Genomic DNA, 23,962 nt, shown 5'->3' with positions numbered 1-23,962 from the left:
TATATTCTTCCCTTGTGCTCTTTGCTATCCCTCAAAGTTGTTCATACTGTCCAAGGACATCAAGAAAGTCTTGCTTTCTTGCTGGGCTGGGGCGATGATTAAGTTGGTAAGGTGCTTGCTGTGTGTCATAATGAGGACCCAAGTTCTATCCCCAGCATCCAGCATGTTAACATGTGACTGTCAACTCAGAACTGAGGAGGCAGAGACAGGAGGCTCCCTGGGACTCTATGGCCAGGCAACCTAACCAAATCAGTGAGTCCTGGATCCCAGCAACAGATCTTGACTCCAAAATGATGACCAGTGCCTGAGGGGGAATGACACCTGAGGTTGGGCTATGACTTCCACATGCAACCCCCCCCCCCAACATGCATTGAAAAATGCTTACATTGTCTCTATCTTCATGCAGAAGGATGCTATAAATTCTGCCTTCATTGTAAGTAAGAAGCATCTCACATACACAGGCAGGAAACTCCATGTGATGTATAGCTTGCAAGTCAATAGTTCCAATCCTGGCTCTGAAATTTATTAGTTGTGTGATGTTCGGCAAGCTACAGAATATCTCAGAACTTCAAATACCAAGTAAGCAGGACCTACTTTATAGGGTGTATGCAGCATGTTGCTTTCTGAAACACTTCCTGAGACACCGAAGGTGCTCCGTAAGTGGAAAAAAGTATTGTTAACACTATTTTGCTAACCAGAAAAACATATCAGTGAATGCAGCCATGAGACCAAATAGAAAGGAAAAGGAGAAAAGGCTTTGGCCAAGATTGCCAGGTGGGTAACAGTCACGAGAGTATGAAAGCATACTGCATGTCTACAGTGATGTGAGCAGTAGCACCTCAGGACAGAGGATGGATGTCTGGAGAGAATGAGAATTTAGGTTTTATTCTCAGGAATACAAGAGCCATTGAATCTATTTTGAGAAAAGCTAAGAAAATAATTGTGGAAATACGGAGGATGAGTTTGGAACAAAGCCAGGGACAGAATGATCAATGGTAAGGAGGCCTAGAGCCATGTGGATGAGGCAGAGCCTGAGAAGGGACCTGGGAGGGTGGGGTGTGCCCAGTGAGATGGGGGACAGTGTGTGTGTGTGTGTGTGTGTGTGTGTGTGTGTCTGTGTGTGTGTCTGTGTGTGTGTGTATGTGTGTGTGTGTGTCTGTGTCTGTGTGTGTGTGTGTGTCTGTGTGTGTGTGTGTATGTGTGTGTGTGTGTGTATGTGTGTGTGTGTGTGTGTGTGCGTGTGTGTGTCTGTGTGTGTCTGTGTGTGTGTGTGTGTCTGTGTGTGTGTGTGTGTCTGTGTGTGTGTGTGTGTCTGTGTGTGTGTCTGTGTGTGTGTGTGTGTGTGTGTCTGTGTGTGTGTGTGTGTCTGTGTGTGTGTGTGTGTGTGTGTGTAAAGGACACAGAGTGTGTGCAGAGGACACTTAGGGATAGAGTGGGGTCCAGAGCATTTAAGGAGATGTCTGAGCAGCATTCTTCCTCTGAGGATCTTTAATCTCCACAGAGGGAGGTGAGGACTAAAGTCAAAGGGATGGAGTGAAAAGCTGGAAGGTGTAAGGGCCTCTAGAACAACCAATCAGAGGATGAGCCTTAAGGCATATGACTCACTTATGCAGACAGTGCTAAGAAAGGACAGTTTGGTTAAAAAAGCCTTTGCCAATGATGGACTTGAAAAGTGCCTAGAAGTTATGAATATAATAGTAATTGGTAAAAATTTTATTGTTAAATTCCTGATTATACATTTAACCAATTAGACACAAAAGTAAATGGAATCATTAGCTAAACAATGCCTTTAGATTCAAATACGAAATTAAGTGAAACCGTTTCTTTCTCTTATTAATAAATATATAAAAGAGAAGTTCAAAATGTTAGTATTTATTTACAAGTTTATTTTAAAAGTTTTAACAGTGATGTCTGACAGGAAGTCATCAGATGGCCATCCAGGTGCCCGGCAAGAGCACTAAAGGAGAAGGAACCCCGGGAGTCCCTGGAGGCTGACGTCAGTGCAGAAGCCCCGTGTCCCCAGAGGTTGACATCTCGGTGCAGAAGCCCTGTGTCCCCATCAGTTGCGGAGGAAGTGCCACACTTCTTCTGTTTAAAGTATGGGGAGGTGGGGCATAAGGAATGAGGAGCAGTGAAGGGAGGAAAAATGAGACAATGTTTAGTTTACATCTCTAGGAAGTATCCAGAAAGATTTTTGTAAAAGTCTCTATAATCTCAACATGCCATCTCTCTCCTTAAGACTGGCTACTGCCTCCAGTTCTCCCATGTTCTCAGTTGACTCAAGCTTCATAGAAAACTACAGTAGAATTCTAGAACCTTCTCACAGTATTTTTCTGGCCCCCTTTGAGGACATTTTAGTCTCTGGCTAAAAGCACAGAAGTTAGCCCTCTAGCAAAAGATAGGAAAGGTTTAGAAAAACCTTTTTGCTGTAAAATTTGATTGTTCATTAAATAACTCAAAGAAGATGTACTGCAAACAAAGTCTGACTGGCCAGCAGATGAGGGCTGCACCTGCTCTCCCATGGACCCATGTGTAGGGACACCCTCGCCCCTAAACATCTCGTAGCTGAACGCCGTCAGTTTTTCTCATTTTTTCCTCCAAATTCACAAAGTTGAATATCCTAACATTTTATATTAAAAGGCCAAAAGCATTGTCATATTTTGAATGGCATGTGGTATGCATATATGCTTACATTCTGAAATGTTACTAAAGAATTCTTAAAACAGCTTCAAATAAAGATAACCAAAGTCATGGAACTTATGATATATTTTGGTTTTAAGACTTTCAGTTAAAATGCCTAGAGAGGATAAAATAAATCTTTTAGATCCAAGTTTCTATAGCCGTCCTAACTTTACCAGAGCTGGCTGGAATCTCTCATTACTTCACACAGAGCCATCAATCACATGAGTGAGCCACACTGCCATACTATAGCAGCCACGAGGAGGCCGGAGCAAGCCAGATGGCAGGTGTTCAGTCACCATGTCGTCAGACCAGCTAGCTTCAAATTAACAACTGTAATCCTCATTTGTTGAAGTTAGGACAAATGATGTTTTATCTGAGCAATTTAATCTGAAATCTATTTTACTTAATTTACATAACTTTTAAACTAGTTTTATTTATTTATTGGTTTTTACTACTATAAACAAATTCATAGATTTTGCTCTCAAGAATTGTAGCAAGACTACTGAGATGGTTCAGGGTGAGGGAACCTGTTCCCAAGCCCGATGACCTGGATTCTATCCCCAGAGTCTATGGTGGAATGACAAAACCGACTCCCCAAAGCGCACACTCACTCTCAGTCTCTCTCTTAAACTGACAAATAACGTTTATAAGAGACATTCCGTACCCTCTACATTGCTTTCCTTATTCATCGAAGGTGTTGGAACCTAAAGGCAAGAACAGGAGAGAATTCATATATATGTTTATATATGGGAAGTGAACACAAAAATGTTTTTAATGAGATTATGGAATAAAATTGACTCTAACTTCAAAAAAGTAAAGATTCCTTCTGCTTTACTGGGGTGTTGATTCTTTCTAAGAAATGAGCCCCCAGAAGTAGTCAAATTAAAGAACGCATGCTCAGAAATACTTTCTTTCAGTAAAACAGATAGCCCACTGTGTCCTCAACCTGGTAGCTGAGTGTGTGAAGATGCTTTCTTTCAAGCCACACTCAGACAACAGCACCCAGGGACCACCTCTAAGCAGCCTGTCCTGCCATACTCACCTGTGGTAGCATTACCAAAGCAAGACTATAGGTAGATAGATGCCTAATACATTTCCCCAGAAATATATGGAGGAGGAGAAGGACAGAGGATTATCATTATTATTCAAGACATCTTCCTCTCTCACACACAAAAACATGCTTAACTAGGCTGGTTTTGGGGGCAGTAAGTTAAAACAAGTTTAAGAACATGCAGACTGTCAACGCCTCATCTTTTGACACTGTTGTATCTTTTTAAGCTGTATATTACATGTCACAAAATTCTTCGGAAAATTCACTGGCTCAGTTTCCTGTCTAAAATTAACATCTGTTTCTAACTGGCACTGCCGACCATTTCAGAGAGAGAGAGAGAGAGAGAGAGAGAGAGAGAGAGAGAGAGCGAGAGAGAGAGCGCAAAAATATAAAATAACCAAGTAATTTCTTGTTAGTCTAAAAAGAATTGCAAAAAAAGAAGCAAGAATGTCATCTCTTAAAACATGTATCATGGCATGACTTAAAAACATAATCTCAAGCACCCGGGAGGCAGAGGCAGGCAGATCCCGAGTTTGAGGCCAGCCTGGTCTACAGATTGAGTTTCAGGACAGCCAGGCCTACACAGGAAAAAACAAAGCACAAAAATAAGTAAATCTCAAGAATGTTATTTCTCCACTGCTAGGACAGATTTCTTGATTGGTTAAGTATATCCAAAACACATAGACCCCTATTTAAAAGAAAACAAACGTAATGGGAAGCCAGATAATGACAATCAGAATTTTGTCACAGTTAATAAACACCTTCTTCACATCAGAGAAGAGGATGATATTTAAATTTGAGAGTAACAACCATGGTTTAATGAAAAGCATCAAATATTTAACTCTTCAGTATTGGCAATTATTTCCTGATTTTTTTTTAATTGAAAAATTTACTTTTCAGAGCATATATCCTGATAATGTTATCCCTGACCTTCTCCAGGTCCTCCTGGCCTCCCTGACTCCCCGTCTTCTTCCTGTTCTGATTCTGAACCATGACAAGGACAGCAGTGTACATGTTTATTTCTCTAATCTTATCAACCAACACCTAGATTCAAACTCTTTATGTTTGATCTTATAAGCTCATACATTAGTATTTCTAGATCTAGCTAGCCAATTTCAGAATAGTGAGTTAGAATGAGAATTACTCAGCATTCTTTGAAGTAATTATAACCATCTATACTGCCAAGCTTATCACTGAGTATGGGGCCTTTCTTTCCCCATGGACTTGAAAACATCCAGCATCCTCAGACTTTTAAACTCTTGGCAATCTGATAAATGAAACTGCACAGCATCTTCTTATTAGTTTTGTGAGACTCGGTCTCACCGCCCCCCCCCCCCCCACACACACACACACACATAGGCTGCCTTGGAACTCAGTATGTTGCTTGAGTTAGTCCTAAACTCACAGGAATTCTCAGGGTTCCACAGACTGCCTGTGGCCTTGGACTAAGATGGCTCTCCTGTTACGCTCAGTTGGTCACTCTGTCACTGTTCACAACACCAGACTCATGTGAGCGCCCCTTTCCTGTGGAGCTGTCCCAGACCGCTATATGACTATATAATGACTATAATTCCCATCCTCTTCTTGCCCTTGTATCCCCTCTTCCTGCTTATTTTTCATCATGGTATTTATCGTCCATTGAAAGCCTATTTTCCATCTACATTTATTATTTATCTTCCCAACTAAAATGTAACTTTCAAAAGGATACAAATTTTTGGGTTTTTTTTTGTTTGTTTGTTTTGTTTTGTTTTTTTAGTGTGCAATCTAGCACTGATTAATTATCACAGAGCAGGCCATAATTGAATAGCTGATGAATTGGTGGTGGGAAAATCCAAGTTAGAAGCAGCCATAATTAACAAATATGACATTTAGGAACATTTTAGTTGTTCATAAAGGCCTACATTTACTAGTTTCTACCTCATAATTAGTTAAAAGCCCTTAATTTACAGGGGGGATTTTTAAGCCTATTAAATCTTTGTTCAATACACTTTACATACCTAATTACCTAAATATTACTGCTCTTATCTAGTGGTCTCTAATTAAGAATTAATATACTGGTAAAGCCAGTTGCCACCACGCAGTACTATCACCCGAAGCCTCCAATGAAGCAAAACTTATGATTTGGGTGATCTGCGTGCAAAGGACAAGGGGGGCTTTTGGTACTTCAATCTCTTCAGCCAAAATGCACCTGCTCTATGCAGATGACTCGAGGGACAACTGACTGGGACAGCAGAGCACAGAGAGGAGATTCGAGCAGACGGCCATGGACTGGGAACAGGGAGACAATTTGAACCCAGAATTTAAGAAGTAACCTAGAAGATTTTAATAGCCTCTGACTTAAACGACCCAGCTCCGCACCCACTTAAAAGAAGCTAACTTCAATAGCATTATTTCATTCTATGCTTCCCAAAGGTCTTGACATATTTTGTTGCTACATATTTCAGAACCCCGGTAAGCGATCTTATGATATGCACATGACTAAAAGACACCTTGGATCCTGTCTCCTTACCGATTCAACCAATGATCTTGCTTCCTCCATAGTGCAGTGGAAAGGGCTATCGCAGATGTGCACATTTACACTGCAGAAGAAAAAGGATGTTAGTTAACACAGCCGGAAATGACCAGCCCCAAACGCTGCCGGGGGTGATGACGTCAGCCAAAGAAGAGAGAATGGAGCAAATGTGGATCAGGACCACAAGCGCTAGTGTGCATGCAAATAGGGAAGAAGGCCTTCCACTGCACTCTCCGCAATCACAACAGGTTTGCAAGGATGTAATATCAAACAGTTCCTGGTGTATACATAAACATCCCAACCACATTTAACCTAACGTAAGAACCAAATCCAATTCAGAGTGGGGTGGTGTGGGGACTTCTGCAGATAAGAGTCTGAAGCCAGCTGTGTCTCTAATGAGAGTAAAAATATTAAGAAGGCTAAAGAGATGGCTTAGCAGCTAAGAGCACCGGGCTGCTCTTCCAGAGGACCAGGGTTTCATTCACAGCACCTCTAATGAGGTTCACAACTACCTATAACTCCAGTTCCAGGGGACCCACACCCTCTTCTGGACTCTGCGGGCAATGCACACATGTGGTGCAGAGACATACAGTCCAAACACCCATACACATAAAAAATAAGAAAACAATAAAAACTTAAAGCATAGGCAGCAGGCAAAACAACCGGATACTGCAAGGGCTTGAGTGCCCGTCCTCCAGAGACACATGGTGTGGGATAAGTCCGCTCTACCTCGTCACTGCTGAGCAAAGGCAGGCGGGAACATGGCAGCTTCCATAATTAGGATTGCCAAGCAAAAAGCACACGATCCGACTACACTTAAACTTCACGTGAGCCTTTTTGTAATGCGCACTATCAGACTACACCTAAACTTTGAGTGAGCCTTTTTGTTTTCCAAAAATAAAAATGAACACACATGATTTTGAAAACCAACTGTTCTAAAGTTCAAAATGAACTGTATGCAGTTTTAATCTGTTGAATCTGAAGTCCTATTTCTAATGTAACCCCCTTCCTACAACAAGGGCAGATACAGACAGCAGCACTAGAAAGAACAATATTAAATCCAGCATTAGAACATTTTAAAATACTGATTTTTAAAAAAAAATTTTTTTTCAACTAAATATTTTGACAGTATATTCCAGTACATGCCAGCTGGCTCTGTTGCCTTTTCCCTTTAGGTTACCGTTAGTCACAGGTCGGTACGGATTTTAGCCAATAAAGTATATCAGCTCGATCCGTGGTTCTCAGCCTCCCTAATGCTGTGGCTTTAACACAGCTCCTCATGTAGTACTGATCCTCAGCCATAAAATTGTTTTGTTGCTACTTTGTCACTGTAATTTTGCTACTGTCATAAATCATAATGCAAATATCTGTGTTTTCGTACGGTCTTAGGCGACCCCTGTGAAGGGGTTGGCTAGTCCCCAGGTTGAGAACTGCTGATCTAGAGTATAAGGACATGTATGCACATGTACATGTGCATGTATCTTTGTTCCTCTACCAGGATTTTCTAAAGTACTTTGTACTTGGAATGCCTGAATGTATAGCATGTATCACTGAACCGTCCCATGCTTGTTTGGCTGGGTTTGGCGGTGTGGACCTGTAATCCCGCCTACTGTAATCCCATCTACTGGGGAGGCTGAGGGAGGGGGGCAAGCTCAAGTCCTGTATAGCGCTGAGAAGCTCAAGGCTGACATGGATGAAATAGTAGATCTCTGTCTCAAAGCGAAAAGTTTATCCAATGCAGATTTATATTCATTTTCAAGTTCAAAATTTATACTCTGTCAAGGACTTCTCTGCATGCTGGAAGTGAAACACAGAGCCAATGAGTTCGCTACATAACTTGCGAGCTCCAGATCTTTCAGCTCTCAAACTGACAACGGCCTGTGAGAGAAGCTGATAACAACTAAATGGCTGGACTAGGGTGTTGGTACCTACTGCGAAAAATGTGATTGAAAATAGCACAAGAGAGTGTGTGTGTGCATGTGTGTGTGTGTGTGTGTTTTACTTTTAAGGTACTGAACTTTTTTGTTCTAAATTTATCAAGTCCTAGCATTATAAAACTAACTGAAAAAAGAGTTTATAAATGTTGTACAGTACATGCCCAGTGTCAGGGACTGAGCCAAGGAGACACAGCATTGCAGTTAAAAATCACCAATATCAAAAATGCTGTACGCACCAAACACAAATCATATTTAGAATTTAAAAAGACGTGTTAAAATAGATAACATCACAAAATTACAGATTAGATAAGAAAGAAATGATTACCTGAAAATAACAGATACAAAAGAAAAGTTATAGTGTCAAGAATATAGAATTTTAATCCATGGAAAACTGTTGTCTTTAAATCAAATAAAGCTCATGGTCAAGACAGTGTCGAAGTCAGTGCCCAGGGTACGAGTTGTCGAGGCTTTTTACTTAAAAGTGACACAACCAAGAAGAACCAGGGAGACCATACAGGATGTGAGGCTGCTGTGTCTGGAATCATGACCCTTAGAGTTTGTAGAAGAAAATGCTATCGGGGCAAATATATACAGACCTAGATAGAACTGGTACTATTGACTGGCATATAAAAAACCATGTCTGTGTGTGCGTGTGCACGCACACACACATGCAGCCACTTGTGCATTTACTCCTGTGCCTGGATGTCAGGTGCAGAGGTGCATGCATGCCACAGTACATGTGTAGAGGCCAATGCACAACTCTGCGCAGCTGGTCCTCTTCCTCTACTCTTACAGAGGTCCAGTGGATTAAAATCTGGTAGCCAGGCTTACAGAGCAAGACTGTTGTCTGCCACCACTGCACTGCAGCCACAAGAAGATGCTCTGTGAACCAAATGCACCTTCCTTCTGGAAGTGAAAAACTACACAAAACAAAATAACTTCAAGACATAAATAACTTGGGATTATTGAAAATATGTTTCTTTGATCAAAACTACCTTCTTATTCCATCTTTGCACCTATCACAAGACATTGCATTAAACATTTGTTAACTTATAAACAAATGTCAGTATATCTTATTGAGACAGAAATCATTTGATAGAAATGAACCACTTTGGATTCCTAGCTGTCCGTGACAGCTACCACTAAAGAGATGTTCTGAAATTTTTAAGTGAAAAAGAATTGGCCTCCCTTCTTTGATACTCTGAGATGTAAGCACTTATGAAACTTGAGTTTAGCAGAAACTGACAATAAATTAACATTGTATCTGCAGGAGAGACACGTTCTTACCAACTGATGGCTCCCTTGTCACACTTCTTCATAACCATCTCTTTCCAACGTTCATGTGCAGAGTTAATAACGTCGAGGGCGAAAGCCTAGTTTCAACCAAAAACAGACAGAGCTGGTCAGGACCTAGTTCCAGCCAAGGCAGTGTCCTACCCACACGAACCATGAAGCGCATGAGCGCTGGAACTGGGCAAACGAGTGGAAAAGCTGCCTTAGTCACCAGCTGGGATACAGGCGTTTACTCACCCTCACTAAGCCTCAATTTCCTACTCAGAGAAATATCACAGAATGAGGGTGGGGTGGGGTGCTATCTATGTAAAGGGCAGACAAATGAAAGCCTGTGGGTCAAATATGGGCTGCCACCCTTCTTTGGCCATGGATGCTTTTGTGGAGCAATGGCAGTGTTGAGATGTTAGGAAGCCATACTGTGTGTGTGTGTGTGTGTGTGTGTGTGTGTGTGTGTGTGTGTTGCAATCTGACCTGTACAGACACAGTTTGCCCATCTTGGATCTAAACCATAGAGCTAGTAATGAATAAATAAAATGATGCACTACTGTGCTTAGCCTAGCCCAAGATCTGTGAGGGAGAACACACACGTTTATCTCAGCATTGCATGACTGCACACAGTCTAACTGTGATTTTGGACAATTCACTGTCTAAAAGCACTGCCCCAACTTTTTCTTGGAACTAATTCTAAAATACCTAAAATTGCATAATCAGTAATGAACAAACATTTGGCTAGGTGAATATGTAGTAGTATTATATAATAAAAACCTTTACTCAAAGGAGAAAATTATTTTTACTTATTTTTTTCAAGATTAGTTTATGTGTATGTGTGTGCATCTGAGATTGTTCATGGGCATGGCCTGTGTGCAGGAGCCCTGGAGGTTGGAAAAGGGTATCAGATGCCCTTGAAGATGAGTTACAGGGAGATGTGGCCCACTATGTAGATGCTGGAAGCCAAACCTGAGCCCTCTGCCAAAGCAGTGAGGCCTCTGAACCAGCGAGCCATCTCTCCAGGCACAAGAAAATAACTGCTTATCTTTCCTCACTAAATGTTGTTTCTTCTCTTTACGGAGAAGCCCTATTTATTAAATAATTCATACTAGCTTTATGCTCTTCAATTGCAACTAATAATTATCATATCAAAGAAATAATCTTGGGCTCTGAGATTGAATCGTAATGAGAAATTAACCTGTGAAATAAAGTTCTCTCAAGTCCACAGATGAAAAAGAGAGAATGGTGCTACTCTCAGTGAGGTGGCTCTGGGTACTGTCTTAGATAGGGAATAAGAAACGGAAATTATTACATGAATAATACAGGGAAGGAGTCTTTGACAAAATTATTCAGATAATTCTGTTTGTAATAAATTCTAGTACCTGCTTAATGAAATGGGCTGGCAAACTTTAGAATTAAAAAATTGGTGCCATTTTTAAACCACGCAAAAGCAGCACAATTAAATGTTTTTGAGTTGGGTTCTGTACTTTAATGGCAATCATAAAAAGCAATACATGAAATGATTGGTGTTACAAGAATGACCTAATCACCATACAGAAAAGAACTAATGTCTATTAAAGCTTCCAGAGCACAGAGGACTGCTGACTCTGTCAAGTTACAACTTGCCAAGCTTCCTTTGAGACGATAAAGAACTCTGTGTGTGTGTGTGTGTGTGTGTGTGTGTGTGTGTGTGTGTGTGTGTGTGAGAGAGAGAGAGAGAGAAAATAAGAAAAATTTACTTCAAAAATTTCAAACACTGCATTTTAAGACAAGTCTAAAATACTTTTTATATTTTAAAACTCTGAACAAAACCCTTGTGATATTAAGGATCCTTTTAATGAGCCTTTTAAGAAAACTCTGAGCCCAGCAATCAGTCTTGCAGAGAAATACTTGCTGTCAGTTTTAAGCTTTCATTAAATGCATTGTTTCACTTGCAGAACATACTTCCTGCGCCCACTTAGAAGTTGGTTAAGAGTGTGCAATTTATTTAGTGGTTAGTTACAGCTTTAAAAAAATATTCTGTATTTTAGACTCTGTAAATCAGCTCTTTGGCTGATTTTCTCCATTTGTGTCATAGTGGATTAGAAATATTCTTATGGAAGCTTTGTCGCATTCTAATGGAAAAATCCTTTACCAGTAAGACAATTCAAGACTTCTCTTCAATTGTTAAGCAACGTCACTCAGCGCTGTAAGGTTTAGACCGGGGAACACTAGAGGGATTTACATTACGGGAAAACAGCCTCAAACCAGCAACTCATGCGTTTTTCTTCACACACAATTTGCAAAGTTAAAACTAACTCCAAAATTCCTTCACTTTCTGGGATGAGTTATCAGCAGATTAGCCCTGTTGCCTCACTTAAATATTCATAAAAAAATGAATGCTAACCCCCTTGAATAGAGACATCAATAGAGAGCATTCTGCCTTCCCTCTATGCTATGAGCACTCACATGAGATCAACTAAGGGAGGCATGCGCTGTCAAACATCAAGAGGTGTGCACTCAAATACATCCTCATCTTTACCTTGTTTTTGAATTCTCCATTAAAAGCAAACTTGTTTTCTGGTTTTCCATCTGGTACCTTATAGAGTCTAAACCAATTGAGAGTGGCTTCCAGGTAACCTGGTTTGAACTTCTTAACATCATCAATATCTGAGAGGGAAGAAACAAAAACATCCTGTTAACAAATCATTGACACGGCACTACAGTTAGCCCTGGTCTGAGGCAGCCAGGAAATGTGGGGCCTAGTTCAGTTTACACCGTAACCAATTGTGCTGGCAATAGCGGACATGTCTCATGTCACATGCAGACTTCTATTTCCCTATGTAAAATACTGTTCCTTCATTCTACAGACATTTACTGAGACCCTTCAGTACTTGGCTTTCTTTGGTTTGGTTTGGTTTGGTTTGGTTTGGTTTGGTTTGGTTTGGTTTTTTCAAGACAGATTCTCTGGCTGTCCTGGAAAACGACTTGTAGATCAGTCTAGCCTTGGACTCAGAGATCCACCTCCCTCTGCCTCCCTAGTACTGGGATAAAAGGTGAGCGCCACCACACCAAGCTTAGATACAGGATTCTTTCTGTCTGGAAGTTCCCAGGGCTACATAAGAGAGGAAGCGGGCAGATGAAGTACAAGGAGGCTGTCACAGATAAGACTCCCAGAGGAGTCCAGTGAGTAGCCGGGCAGGAGCCGAGAAGCCAGAAGGAACAGCATTTGGGAAGCCAGGGAGTAGCCACGGATAATAACACACAGGTCAGGAGGGTGTGTGAAGATGGGGCGGAGAAGGAGGACACTTTCCAAAGAAGGAAGGGCAGTGAGGAGCACATACCATGACAAGAATTTGTCTCATCTGACAGGTAACGGGAGGGGTTAAACTAGTAAACTCACAGTTTCAGGGCTCATGTGGTTCTTTTTTGTTGTTTGTTTGAAATACTAGTCTAGAACTTAAGAACACAAATGAGAGCAGTACCCAGAAGGCAGCGCACTGACAATAGACGGGAAAAGCTATGTGAAGAGTTATTGGGTATTTAACGAACTCTTACTATGTGTCACGTTGTTTAAGGCTGTGAGAGCTGACATATGTACGGGAGCACGCATGCCAGAAGCTGTCCTGGCTGACACTGCAGGGAGAAGCCGACATCAAAGAAACAAACGTGTTCAGGGGCAAAAGCCCCATAAAGAAAATGAAGCCAAATAAAGAAGGCAGTGGTGAGTCCGAGGGGCGAGGTGAGGGCAGTGGTGGGTCCGAGGGGCGGGGTTGGGGTGGGAGGGGTAAATCAGGCAGGACCTGAGTGGTACACAATGATTATCCTAACTCAGCCATGGTTTCCAGTGTTTACTTTTAATGACACACACTGGAATATACTGGAAGTAAAATCACTGCATTTCAGTTGATTAAACCCTTGTTCAACGAGGTCCGCAGGGAAGCAGCCTTTCTAATAATCAATTTAGAAGTATAATAAATACTTGCCAATATACTGTAACTAAAGGAGAAGTTTAGAACCATCCTGAGATGTACAATATATCATAGCAAATAACAAACAGATGTGATAAACCTGAAAAATTAGACAGCTATAACTAAAAAACATGGGGTGACACACAGGCCGGGAGAGCCCAGAAACTACCTGGTGTCAATCTTGCCGAAGCCCCGCCCTGTCACGTGGCTCTGCTCTTACAAACACGCATTACTCCCTTACTTGCTCACACTTGCCCCCTGCTTGGTACACAGGGAGAGGTTGAACACCTCCAGAGCTGGAAGCTTCTTGTAAGCGAGATGGACCTGGTGGGGTAGAGGCCAGGGCAAGAGAGAGCTTCGGTTTTCCGCCAGCACTCTTCTTTTTTTTTTTTTTTTTTTTTTTTTTGGTTTTTCGAGACAGGGTTTCTCTGTGTGTAGCCCTGTCCTGGCACTCACTTTGTAGACCAAGCTGGCCTCGAACTCAGAAATCCGCCTGCCTCTGCCTCCGAGTGCTGGGATTAAAGGAGTGCGCCACCACGCCCGGCTCCAGCACTCTTCTTACTTAAAGTCTGAGATGATTCTAAGGGCTACACATCTAGCCAAAACATTTTGAAACAAACAGCATCAATGTTTGAATTAACCAAAGCAGATGGGGTGGGCAGAGAGAGACTTGCTTGAAAGCGAGTGCAGGTCACAGTTAATGTAAGAAAACGCAGCCCCGATGGCAGATGCTCTAAGACAGGGGATCCCACACAGTCCACCCTTTCAGCAAGGCCCATTCCGCCCTGCCCCGGGTTACAGACTCCTAAGCTCTTCACCTAATACAGTATTGTTTCCTCCCCAAATTCTGTTTATCGTCATATTTTTCTGCTGATCTGAGAGGTTCTTTCTAAGGTGGATTTTCCATTGTCATTTTCTTATATTCCCTATATTCTCACAAAGCATCCCTGTAAACTGATTAAGTCCGGGTTTTTCCAATTTCATTCTATATTATTCGATTGGAAAAATATCTTAGTATACAAATGTTGAACTAAAAATGTAATTTCCAAAATAATTTCTTATACTTCAATCTGATGGATGACTTTATCCCTGGACCTCACCCAATCACTTTTATTTTTATTCCACTGTATAAAACATTTGATTATCTTTGCCTAACATTTGATTATCTTTACCTAACACATCAATTTCAAAGCGAGAAGAAGCTAATTATTCAATACCCTTTCCAGGCAAGGGAGCTCTTTGCTCAGAACTTATGGAGGGGACCTTTAAGACACCATCGATTAAAAATGTCAAACATTTAATAATGCCAAAAACAAGTACAAATCTCCAGCAGAGGCTAAACCTGCCAATTCTCAATTAATTACAACCCTGGGGGAAACAGCTGCATCTTCATAAACAACACAAAGCTCAGACAAAATCAGAGGCACACAATTTCAACATTTTTAAGACCTCAGTAGTAAATGTCCAGCCAGAAATCCAGCTCCATGAATGATTTTTCTGAAGGCCTGAAACACTGTACTTAAAATTGATAAGCAGAGCCACAGAACATATTTATGTTAAACATAAGGAAACTGTAGCAAAGAGGGCCTGACAGGTTTGCTGAGATGTGTGATGCACGAGTGAATTATACATCAGAACCAGGAGATATTCAATTCTTAACCTGCTTTTCTTCTTGTTGCATAGACACACTGTCCAGCCAAAGGTGTCAGAGACAAACGCAGCTGTGTTTCCACGTTGTCTTCGCCATGGTAAAACACGAACAGGTACTACTGTTCCCCGTGGTGGTTTAGGAGTTTAGCTTGGTGGCATTGTGTCCATCCATAATGTCTAACCACTGCCACTGTCCATCTGCAGGCCGGCTCTGTCCGGTGCATTTTTATAATTTATGCTATTTTAAAGAAAAGTAGCACTTTTCTAGCTCCCATTTATTCCCACTCTTAGGGTTATATATGAAAGTTTATAATGTGAACAAGTATGCCATTTACTGCAAAGATGGAGCGCTCCAACAATAAGCACAGAGAACCTGGAAGTGCTTATTTATAAAACCAAGCTGCATCTCAGTTTCTCTGCTAGACCAATCAAGCCCTCTTAGTTGGACAACTTATCACCTTACTGAACTAAATAACAAAGACTCTGCACTGGGTACAATAGCCACACTGCGGTGTGTGCTAAGTCTGGTGGAACGTTCTACAGGGAAGCACACAGCACTCCCACCAGCAGTTGGGTTTTATCTTTGCCAAGTATCAGGTGTCTTCCTGCCTAAGGCACTCTGCAATGGTTACCTGCAGCTACAGTTAGGGATTTAACTAAGCATTTAATGTAAGCAGGTGAATGTATTAATACAAAAGTGTTGGCTTCTGTGAAATTATGTTTGAATGTTCTGAAAAAAAATCCAATAAAACTGGTGACTAAAAACATCTGTCATCAATTTAGGGCTGGTAATAAAAGAGAGAAAAACTAAACATCTCTCGTGCACGCAGACTTCTGAGCTAGTGGTGTGGGAAAAGTAGAAATCAAGTTCTTCATTGAGCTTTTTTTAAAAGATTATTTTTGTCCTTTCATTTTACATATGTGAGTGTTTACCAACATGCACACCACATGCATGCCTGGTGCCTGTGGACACAAGCAGAGGCTCCATGGAACTGGGGTTATAAATGCTTGTGAGCTCCCATGTGGGGCTGGAAATCAAAGCATGGTCCCCTTGAACAACAGCCAGTGCTCTTAAACACTGAGCCACCTCTCCAGCCCCTTCAGAGCAGTCTTATATGAACTGCAGGACCAACTATTCAGAGTTCTGCGATTTGTTTTTCAGGGGAGACGGAGAAAGGAGAAATACCTTGCAGTCCAAGTGTGCTTTAAGATCTGAGAATGGGGGAAGAGCAAAGTCCTGGGCTAGAACTCAGTGAACAGTGGGGCATGAGAGGCGAGGAGGGCAGCCACACACTTGCCATGCACAACTCTTAGGGTCACACTGAGATTTTGGCTTTTATGTTGAAATGGTTCAGGGCAGAGCACACATGTAAGAGGAAGACGCTTCCATTGCCAGGTGGAGAAACAATCACCCTGCACAGAGTAAAAACCGAAGCAAGGGTCCCAGTAAGAGTCTTAGGCTGGGCGTGGTGGTGCCGGTGCAGGCCTTTAATCCCAGCACTTGTGAGGCAGAGGATCTCTGTGAGCTTGAGGTTGGCCTGGTCTACATAGTAGGTTCCTACACAGCTAGGACTATGTAGAGAGACCCTGTTTCAAAAAATATAAAATGGGAGCATGGATGAGATAGAAAAGGAAAGAGAAAGAGATGGAGAGACAGACAGACAGACAGAGACACACACACAGAGATAGAAAGAGAGTTATAAGAATATCTGTACTCATTGAAGAAAGAAATTGAAGAAGATATCAGAAGATGAAAAGATCTTCCATGCTCATGGATAGGTAGGATTAATATAGTCAAAATAGCATCCTACCCCCAAAAAAAAGGACAGTAGGAAAAAGCATCTTCAACAAATGGCGCTGGTCAAACTGGATGGCTGCATGTAAAAGAATGCACACAGGTCCATATCTACCACCCTGCAGAGAACTCAACTCCACATGGATCAAAGACCTCAACATAAAGACAGATACTCCAGGTATGATAGAAGAGAAAGCTGGGAACAGTTTTGAACTCGTTGGCACAGGAAAAGACTTTCTGAGCAGATCACCTATAGATCAGGCTCTAAGATCAACATGAAACTGAAAAGTTTCTCTGTGGCAAAGGACATTATCATTTGGAGAAAGTAGAAGCCTAGATAATGGGCTTTTATATCTGATAGAGGGCTAATATCTAAAATACATTAAAAAAAAACCCTCCGGAGCTCTTGACTCTAGCTGCATATATATCAAAAGATGGCCTAGTCGGCCATCACTGGAAAGAGAGGCCCATTGGACTTGCAAACTTTATATGCCCCAGTACAGGGGAATACCAGGGCCAAAAAGGGGGAGTGGGTGGGCAGGGGAGTGGGGGTGGGTGGATATGGGGGACTTTTGGTATAGCATTGGAAATGTAAATGAGTTAAATACCTAATAAAAAATGGAAAAAAAAAAAACCCTCCAAAACCAAATCAGACATAAAAGAATCAAGTAACCCAACTATAAAATGGTGTACAGACCTAAATGGAGTTCTGAGAGATGAAAAAGGCTGAGAAACACTTAATGGAATGTTCAATCCCCTTAGTCAGTAGGGAAATACACATCAGAATCACACCATCCATCCCACACCCGTCAGAATGGCCAAGATACAGAACAAGCACACAGAGGAAGGGAAAACACTCCCACTGCCACTATGGAAATCAGTGGTGGGTCCTCAGGACGCTGGCACTTGATCTTCAAGAGCCAGCTATACTACTCTTGGGCATCCACACAAAGGACTCTACTTCCTAACACAGTTCAGTGTTCACTGCCGGTGTTTTCATAAGAGCCTGAAACTGGAAATAGACTATATATCTGTCAATGGATGAATGGATAAAGAAAATGTGGTATATTTACACAATGGAATATTGCTCAGCTGTTTAAAAAATATCATGAAATTTGCAGGTAAATGGATGGACTAGGGGGGAAAAAATCATCCTGAGTGACGTAACCCAGACCCAAAAGACATATATGGTATGTAGTCACTTACACATAGACGCTAGCTATTAAGTTTTCACTAAGCAAGTTACAATCCACAGAACCACAGTGGTTAATTATGTAGCGAGTGAGGGGCTGGGTGGGAGGGAGGGATCCCCCTAGGAAGGGGAACTAAGATAGACAGAGTCAAATATTAAAGGGGGAAGAAGAAAAAGGCCACAGTTTTAAGTAATGATCTGAAACAGAGAAAAGAAAAAAGAGTTACCCAAGTGTTTTCTTTTTTCCTTTTTCTCTTTGAGATCAGGTATTTCTAGTTAGCCCTAGCTGTTCTGAAACTCACAATGTAAAACAAGCTGCTCTCAAACTTGCACACATGGTGCCACCTGAGTGCTGAGATTAAAGGTGTGTGCCAACATGCCTATAACATTTTGGAACAGTAATGATTATCAGTCTGAGGGAAAAAAAACATTTTATTATTTTTTTTTTCCCAAGACAAGGTTTCCTCTGTAGCCCAGCTATCCTGGAATTAGCTCTATAGACCAGGTTGGCCTCAAACTCACAGAAATCTGCCTGCCTCTGTGACTCAAGTGCAGGGATTAAAGGTCACCAGGGTCCTGCAACAACAATCCTTTCAAAACACAAATGGCTACTGACTTATTAGAAACAGCAGAGAGAAAGGGACAGAGAGATAGAGATAGGGAAGAGGGGAGGAAGAGATGTGTTTATGGAACTTAAAAAACAAAACTTTTAGTTCAAAATACTATATCCAGTGAAACTATAGTTCCAAAATAAAAGAAAGTGCAATTTCAGATACATGAAGATGAAGACAGTGTGCACCACAGCCCTGGGCTATGAGAAGCCCTGGCATATTTACACGGAAGGGAAATGAGGTCAAGATGGGGACTTGGACCTGGGGAATCTTCTGGAAGGGAGCAAGTAAGTGGCTACGGAAATGAAAACTGTGTGAATATAAAACAATCCTTACATGGGTGCATGTGTGTGGAGTCTACGAAATTTTAACAGGCATTTTATTATTTTAAAAACCACGTAACATGCTCTTTCATACACTGGTGGAAAGGCACTGGTACAGTCTAATAGCCGCCTACAATGCTACGCTTATAATTACATCTGATTTAATGACCCTATTCCCGAGTATTTCCTTATAGAAAGTGAAAACATATTCCCATCAAAACTTCAATACTCATATCATCTCCAAACTGGGAATCTGAATGTCCACTCTGCAATGAAAGTACAGTGTACTGTCGCACACCACAGGGCTCCTACAGTGATGAAGGGGAACACACTACTGTCGCACACCACAGGGCTCCTACAGTGGTGGAAGGGAACACACTCCTCACTCCTCTGCTCAACATACAACTCTCCAGAACATGTATGAGAACAAAAAGTCATATTCTAAAGGCCATATTTCACATCACAAGACACCTGGATAGCGCTCTGATCCTGAGCCGCTCTGATGCACATTCCAGAGAAGGCTATCAGTCAGAAAGGAGAACAATATTTACTCCAGGGTTAGGATAGGAAGACAGGACTCATTGGCTATACACAGACAAGAGGGAGTTTGTGGATGACAGAAGCCTTTGGTATCAGGACAAACATATACAGTTGTCAGAACTCCTTAAACTCTGTATTTAAAGTGCACTAAAGTGACTGCATGTACAGCTATGGAGGGCTAGGGAAGTAGCTCAGCTAGAAGTGTCCGTTCGTCACCTAGTATGGACAAGCCCTGAGTTTGAGTCTTATGAACTGGGTGTGGTACTGCACATCCATGATCCCAGCATTTGGGAGGGGAAAGCCAGAGGATCAGAAGTTCAAGGTCATCTGCGGCTACAGAGCAAGCCTGAGGTTACCTGGGGCGCATGGGACCTGTCTCAAGTCATCAGACAAAGTAAATGAAAGGCCTACCCTTCAGGGGATTCACAGTTTACACAGGTGGACAGACAGAAACAAACTACAAACACGTGAGATCAAATGTTTAACAGAATGCTGTATGTGGGGAAAGGATTACATTTGTCTTAGAGAATCAAAGTCGCTTGGAGGAGAGATGACATTTAGACTGGCTCTTGAAAGCTAAAGCACATTTGAGTGATAGAGATATATCTGCAAAGCCACCAATGTACAGAAGAGCCTGGCGTACGTAGGAGGTGGGGGTGCCAGGTGACAGGGAGCCCGGTTTACAGAGTAAATGTCAGGAAACAGTGGAAAGTAGTAGATGACTTTTACCGAGAGAGAGAATCCAGATGTCTTTGTAATGAATGAGTGTGGGGAGGTTTTCTACCCTCCTTTAAAGCAATATTTCTCTAAAATGTTTGGTAAACAATGAAGAAGATAAATTTTAGTTTCAGGATGCTGAGACCAGAGAAATGTTTAATACCGCTCCAACGGAAAAGAAAGATATGGGCGTTTAAGGGAATGCAAAGGCAAGAATAGATCCAAGATACCTCTGAGATTAAAATGAGAAAATCGTCAATAGAATATATGTTGGCAACTTAGCAACGACATGTAGCGAACTATGATTAAAACAGCACAAATATAAAAAATAAAGTGTATTCTCCTGACACTAAAGAACTATAATCATTTAAAATATCAAAACTGAGTGTTTTTCTCCTGTTGAAATAAATGAAAATATATCTGTTTTGAAGATGTTTTCAGATTTCACTCAAAATGTTCATTTTTGAAACACATATAAATTAAGACATTTAATGCATACACTGTGGTGGACAGTGCATAGAGTTCAGCACAAAATGTTACTCCCAATATTATTATTATTTTTTTTTTCTTCGAGACAGGGTTTCTCTGTGTAGCCCTGGCTGTCCTGAAACTCACTCTGTAGACCAGGCTGGCCTCAAACTCAGAAATCCGCCTGCCTCTGCTTCCCAAGTGCTGGGATTAAAGGCGTGGGCCACCACTGCCCGGGCTTATCCCCTCATTCTTACCACCTAGGAGCCACCCATACTTACGCAGAGTATAGAAGGGAAACCCTGCGGCTTTTATCTGGATTATTCACGACAAACCTTAACACAAGGAAAGGAAGGCATATATCCCACTGAGGAATTTTTATATTTAGATAAAACCTGGTAATAAGTGTAAAGCTATCCCTCTTTGCTTCTATTATGTAAAAGAAAGGCTGTTGGGGATAACCACACTATGACGCAGAGCCAGCCAGTCCCTAGCACCCCCTGCACCTTCTGCAGCACAAGGAGGGTCCTACTCAGGCTATGACTTTCCATAGCTGTCCCTGCTTGCTCAGGACCTCGGAAGACTCTCATGTCTCCAGGTTGTCTAGGCTCTGTCTCATGCGCATGCGCCTGGGCGCACCGCCATCCCTGCATTCATTTTGTTCTCCACGCTCCTCCCTGCCCCACAAACTCTGCTCTTACCAACTCGGGCCTACATTAAACAATATACTTACCACATGGAAATGGAAATCAAGACAATATTCTGTAAGTCTCTGTATACATCTAAATATATTAGAAAGCAATCTCAATAGGAGTAAATAGATTATTTTTCTAAAATATAGATATTCATTACTAGTAGTTAATAAGAAACTCTGAATGGTCACCCACCCCTAATTAAAACTATACCCTGGCCTTGTATAAAGAAATGTAGGTACTTTTCTAATGTAATTTTATTTGAAGCATATTGCAAAAAGTTGCTACAAGGACAGACAGGCATGGTGCCAAAACTGCCTCTGAACCTCCAGTGCTAATCCTAAAGTGTGCTGTGTTCCCAAGGCATCTGTCTCATGGTCCCATGGTTGGATCTGTAATTCTAAATGTGTGCAGGTGTGAAACTACCTCAGCAAATACCATCAATGTAACTGCTATACTGCTAATAATTATGGAAACAAACTTTCCTTTAGCAATGCACTGAAGATTGCAGTTTGCTTACAGAGGAAGTCAGGTGAAAGGTATTGCTAGGAAAGGAACTTAGAAGCCTCTGTCAGGGGTCAAGGATAAGAGGGCGGCAGGCAACCTACAACTCAACTGTAGAATGGCTCTAGGGTTTTGGGGGTTGTGTGACTTTCCCAAGGAAATGAGAACCTTTTAGAACTCATACCTCCCCCATGTTACACAGCATAGGAATGTGACTACAGCCCTAAAGCCTACAGGGGTCAAGGTTCAAAAAAGAAGCAAGAGACTTCCAGTAATTAGTTCCTAATGATATATACCACACCCTCTCCGCACACAGCCAAGCCTCTAAACCATTAATGAAATCAAAGGACAGACATCAAAAGAGCTCCCTCTCTCTAGCAGACTTCTAATTACCACCAGTTCACCACTGCCTCGGGGGAAATGGTCTCCACTCTCCCAAAAGTTACAGGAACACTTGACTAACTTGATACTTTAGAAGAGCAAGGAGTGAAGGTCCTGGTCTGGAACCCGACTGGATTTGAATGGCTGAAGCTTTATTTAGTTACGTTACTGTTGCTCTCCCCTCACCTAGCATCTTAGAAAAGGCGGCAGGGGTGGGGGGAGCACATCTTGATTGAAGTTGTGTAATGATAAATCGATAACTCTAGAGGCATCTGGCACTGTTCCTAGACACAAGGCAATGTGCTGAATACACTAGAGCTCTAGGAATACAAGAGTGATGCGCTGTCTGTCCCTCCTGAGCCCACGAAAGCGCACCACTAACAGTCTGCCTCTGGCTACAGCAGTCAGCAGAGACATTCTGCCTCAGGCCTGCCATTGAATCCTCTCCCTCCCACCTCCATCCCTCCCTCCCTCCCCACCTCCATCCTTCCCTCCCTCTCCACCTCCATCCTTCCCTCCCTCCCCACCTCCATCCCTCCCTCCCTCCATCCTTCCCTCCCTCCCCACCTCCCTCCCTCCCTCCCTCCCCACCTCCATCCCTCCCTCCCTACATCTATCACCCCTTCCTTTACTTTATTTTCCAATGACAATATTAAATTATACTCTGGGAAGAAGAAAATCAAGCACATGACAATTTAATTATCTTTTAAAATGGTAGGGACACTAGACATGTTTACACATACGAAGTGAAATTATAGCCAAACCGACACACTTTCTACATGTTATTTCCTGTCCTGGAAAACAATAAAAAGAACATATGAAGTCTATTTGATGTTTAAATGTTCATAATTGAACCTTCAAATTCTACATTTGAAACACTTAAAAACTCTGGTAACTTCAGTTTCTGCTCCAAACTTTGTCTCTGTATCTTCCTCCCATGGGTACTTTGACACGCCCCCCCCCCCCCCCCCCTTCTAAGGAACAAAGTATCCACACTGTGGTGTTCCTTCTTCTTGAGCTCCATGTGGTCTGTGAATTGTAAAGTTTGGAGCAGAAACTGAAGGAAATGTTATCCAGTGACTGTCTCACCTGGGGATCCATCCCATATACAGCTACCAAATCCAGACATTATTGTGGATGCCAACAAGTGCTTGCTGACAGGAGCCTGATATAGCTGTCTCCTGAGAGACTCTGCCAGTGCCTGACAAACAGAGAAGTGGAGGCTCACAGTCATCCATTGGACTGAGCACAGGGTCCCCAATGGAGGAGTTAGAGAATGGACCCAAGGAGCTAAAGGGGTTTGCAGCCCCATGGGAAAAACAACAATATTAACTAACCAGTACCCCCAGAGCTCCCAGGGGCTAAACCACCCACCAAAGAGTACACAAGGAGGGACTCAAGGCTTCAACCGCATTTGTAGCAGAGGATGGCCTTGTGGGACATCAATGAGAGGAGAGGCCCTTGGTCCTGTGAAGGCTCAATGTCCCACTATAGGGGAATGCCAGGGCCAGGAAGCAGGAGTGGGAGGGTTGGTGAGCAGGGGAAGAGGGAATCGGAGAGGGGAGTTTCAAAGGGGAAATGAGGAAAGGGGATAAAATTTGAAATGTAAATAAAGGAAATATCTAATTTTTAAAAATGAGAAAAAAAAAAAAAAAACCAAAACCCTCTGGTAACTA

General features: G+C 42.0%; 1 protein-coding gene across 6 annotated transcripts in view; it reads right to left on the bottom strand.

Annotated features, from left to right (window-relative positions):
- Positions 1-1,699: 1,699 nt before the first annotated feature.
- Positions 1,700-23,962, bottom strand: part of Ppa2 (pyrophosphatase (inorganic) 2) — a 68,177-nt gene continuing 45,914 nt past the window's right edge. For 2 of the 6 annotated variants that reach the window (XM_006502216.4, XM_006502217.4), the window contains 5 exons: positions 11,985-12,112; positions 9,470-9,555; positions 6,243-6,312; positions 3,347-3,386; positions 1,853-2,088 (listed from right to left, as the gene is read on the bottom strand). In XM_006502216.4, the coding sequence (XP_006502279.1) occupies positions 2,060-2,088; positions 3,347-3,386; positions 6,243-6,312; positions 9,470-9,555; positions 11,985-12,112 (353 nt within the window). In that variant the 3' untranslated portion in view covers positions 1,853-2,059. Of the gene's footprint in view, positions 2,089-3,346; positions 3,387-6,242; positions 6,313-9,469; positions 9,556-11,984; positions 12,113-23,962 lie in introns of all 6 variants that reach the window. The other 4 variants (XM_030252857.1, XM_030252858.1, NM_146141.2 and 1 more) reach the window with 3 other exon arrangements.

The sequence above is a fragment of the Mus musculus genome, chromosome 3, assembly GCF_000001635.26.
Source record: "Mus musculus strain C57BL/6J chromosome 3, GRCm38.p6 C57BL/6J".
Classification (NCBI taxonomy): domain Eukaryota; kingdom Metazoa; phylum Chordata; class Mammalia; order Rodentia; family Muridae; genus Mus; species Mus musculus.
This window is presented reverse-complemented; position numbering and strand designations above follow the sequence as displayed.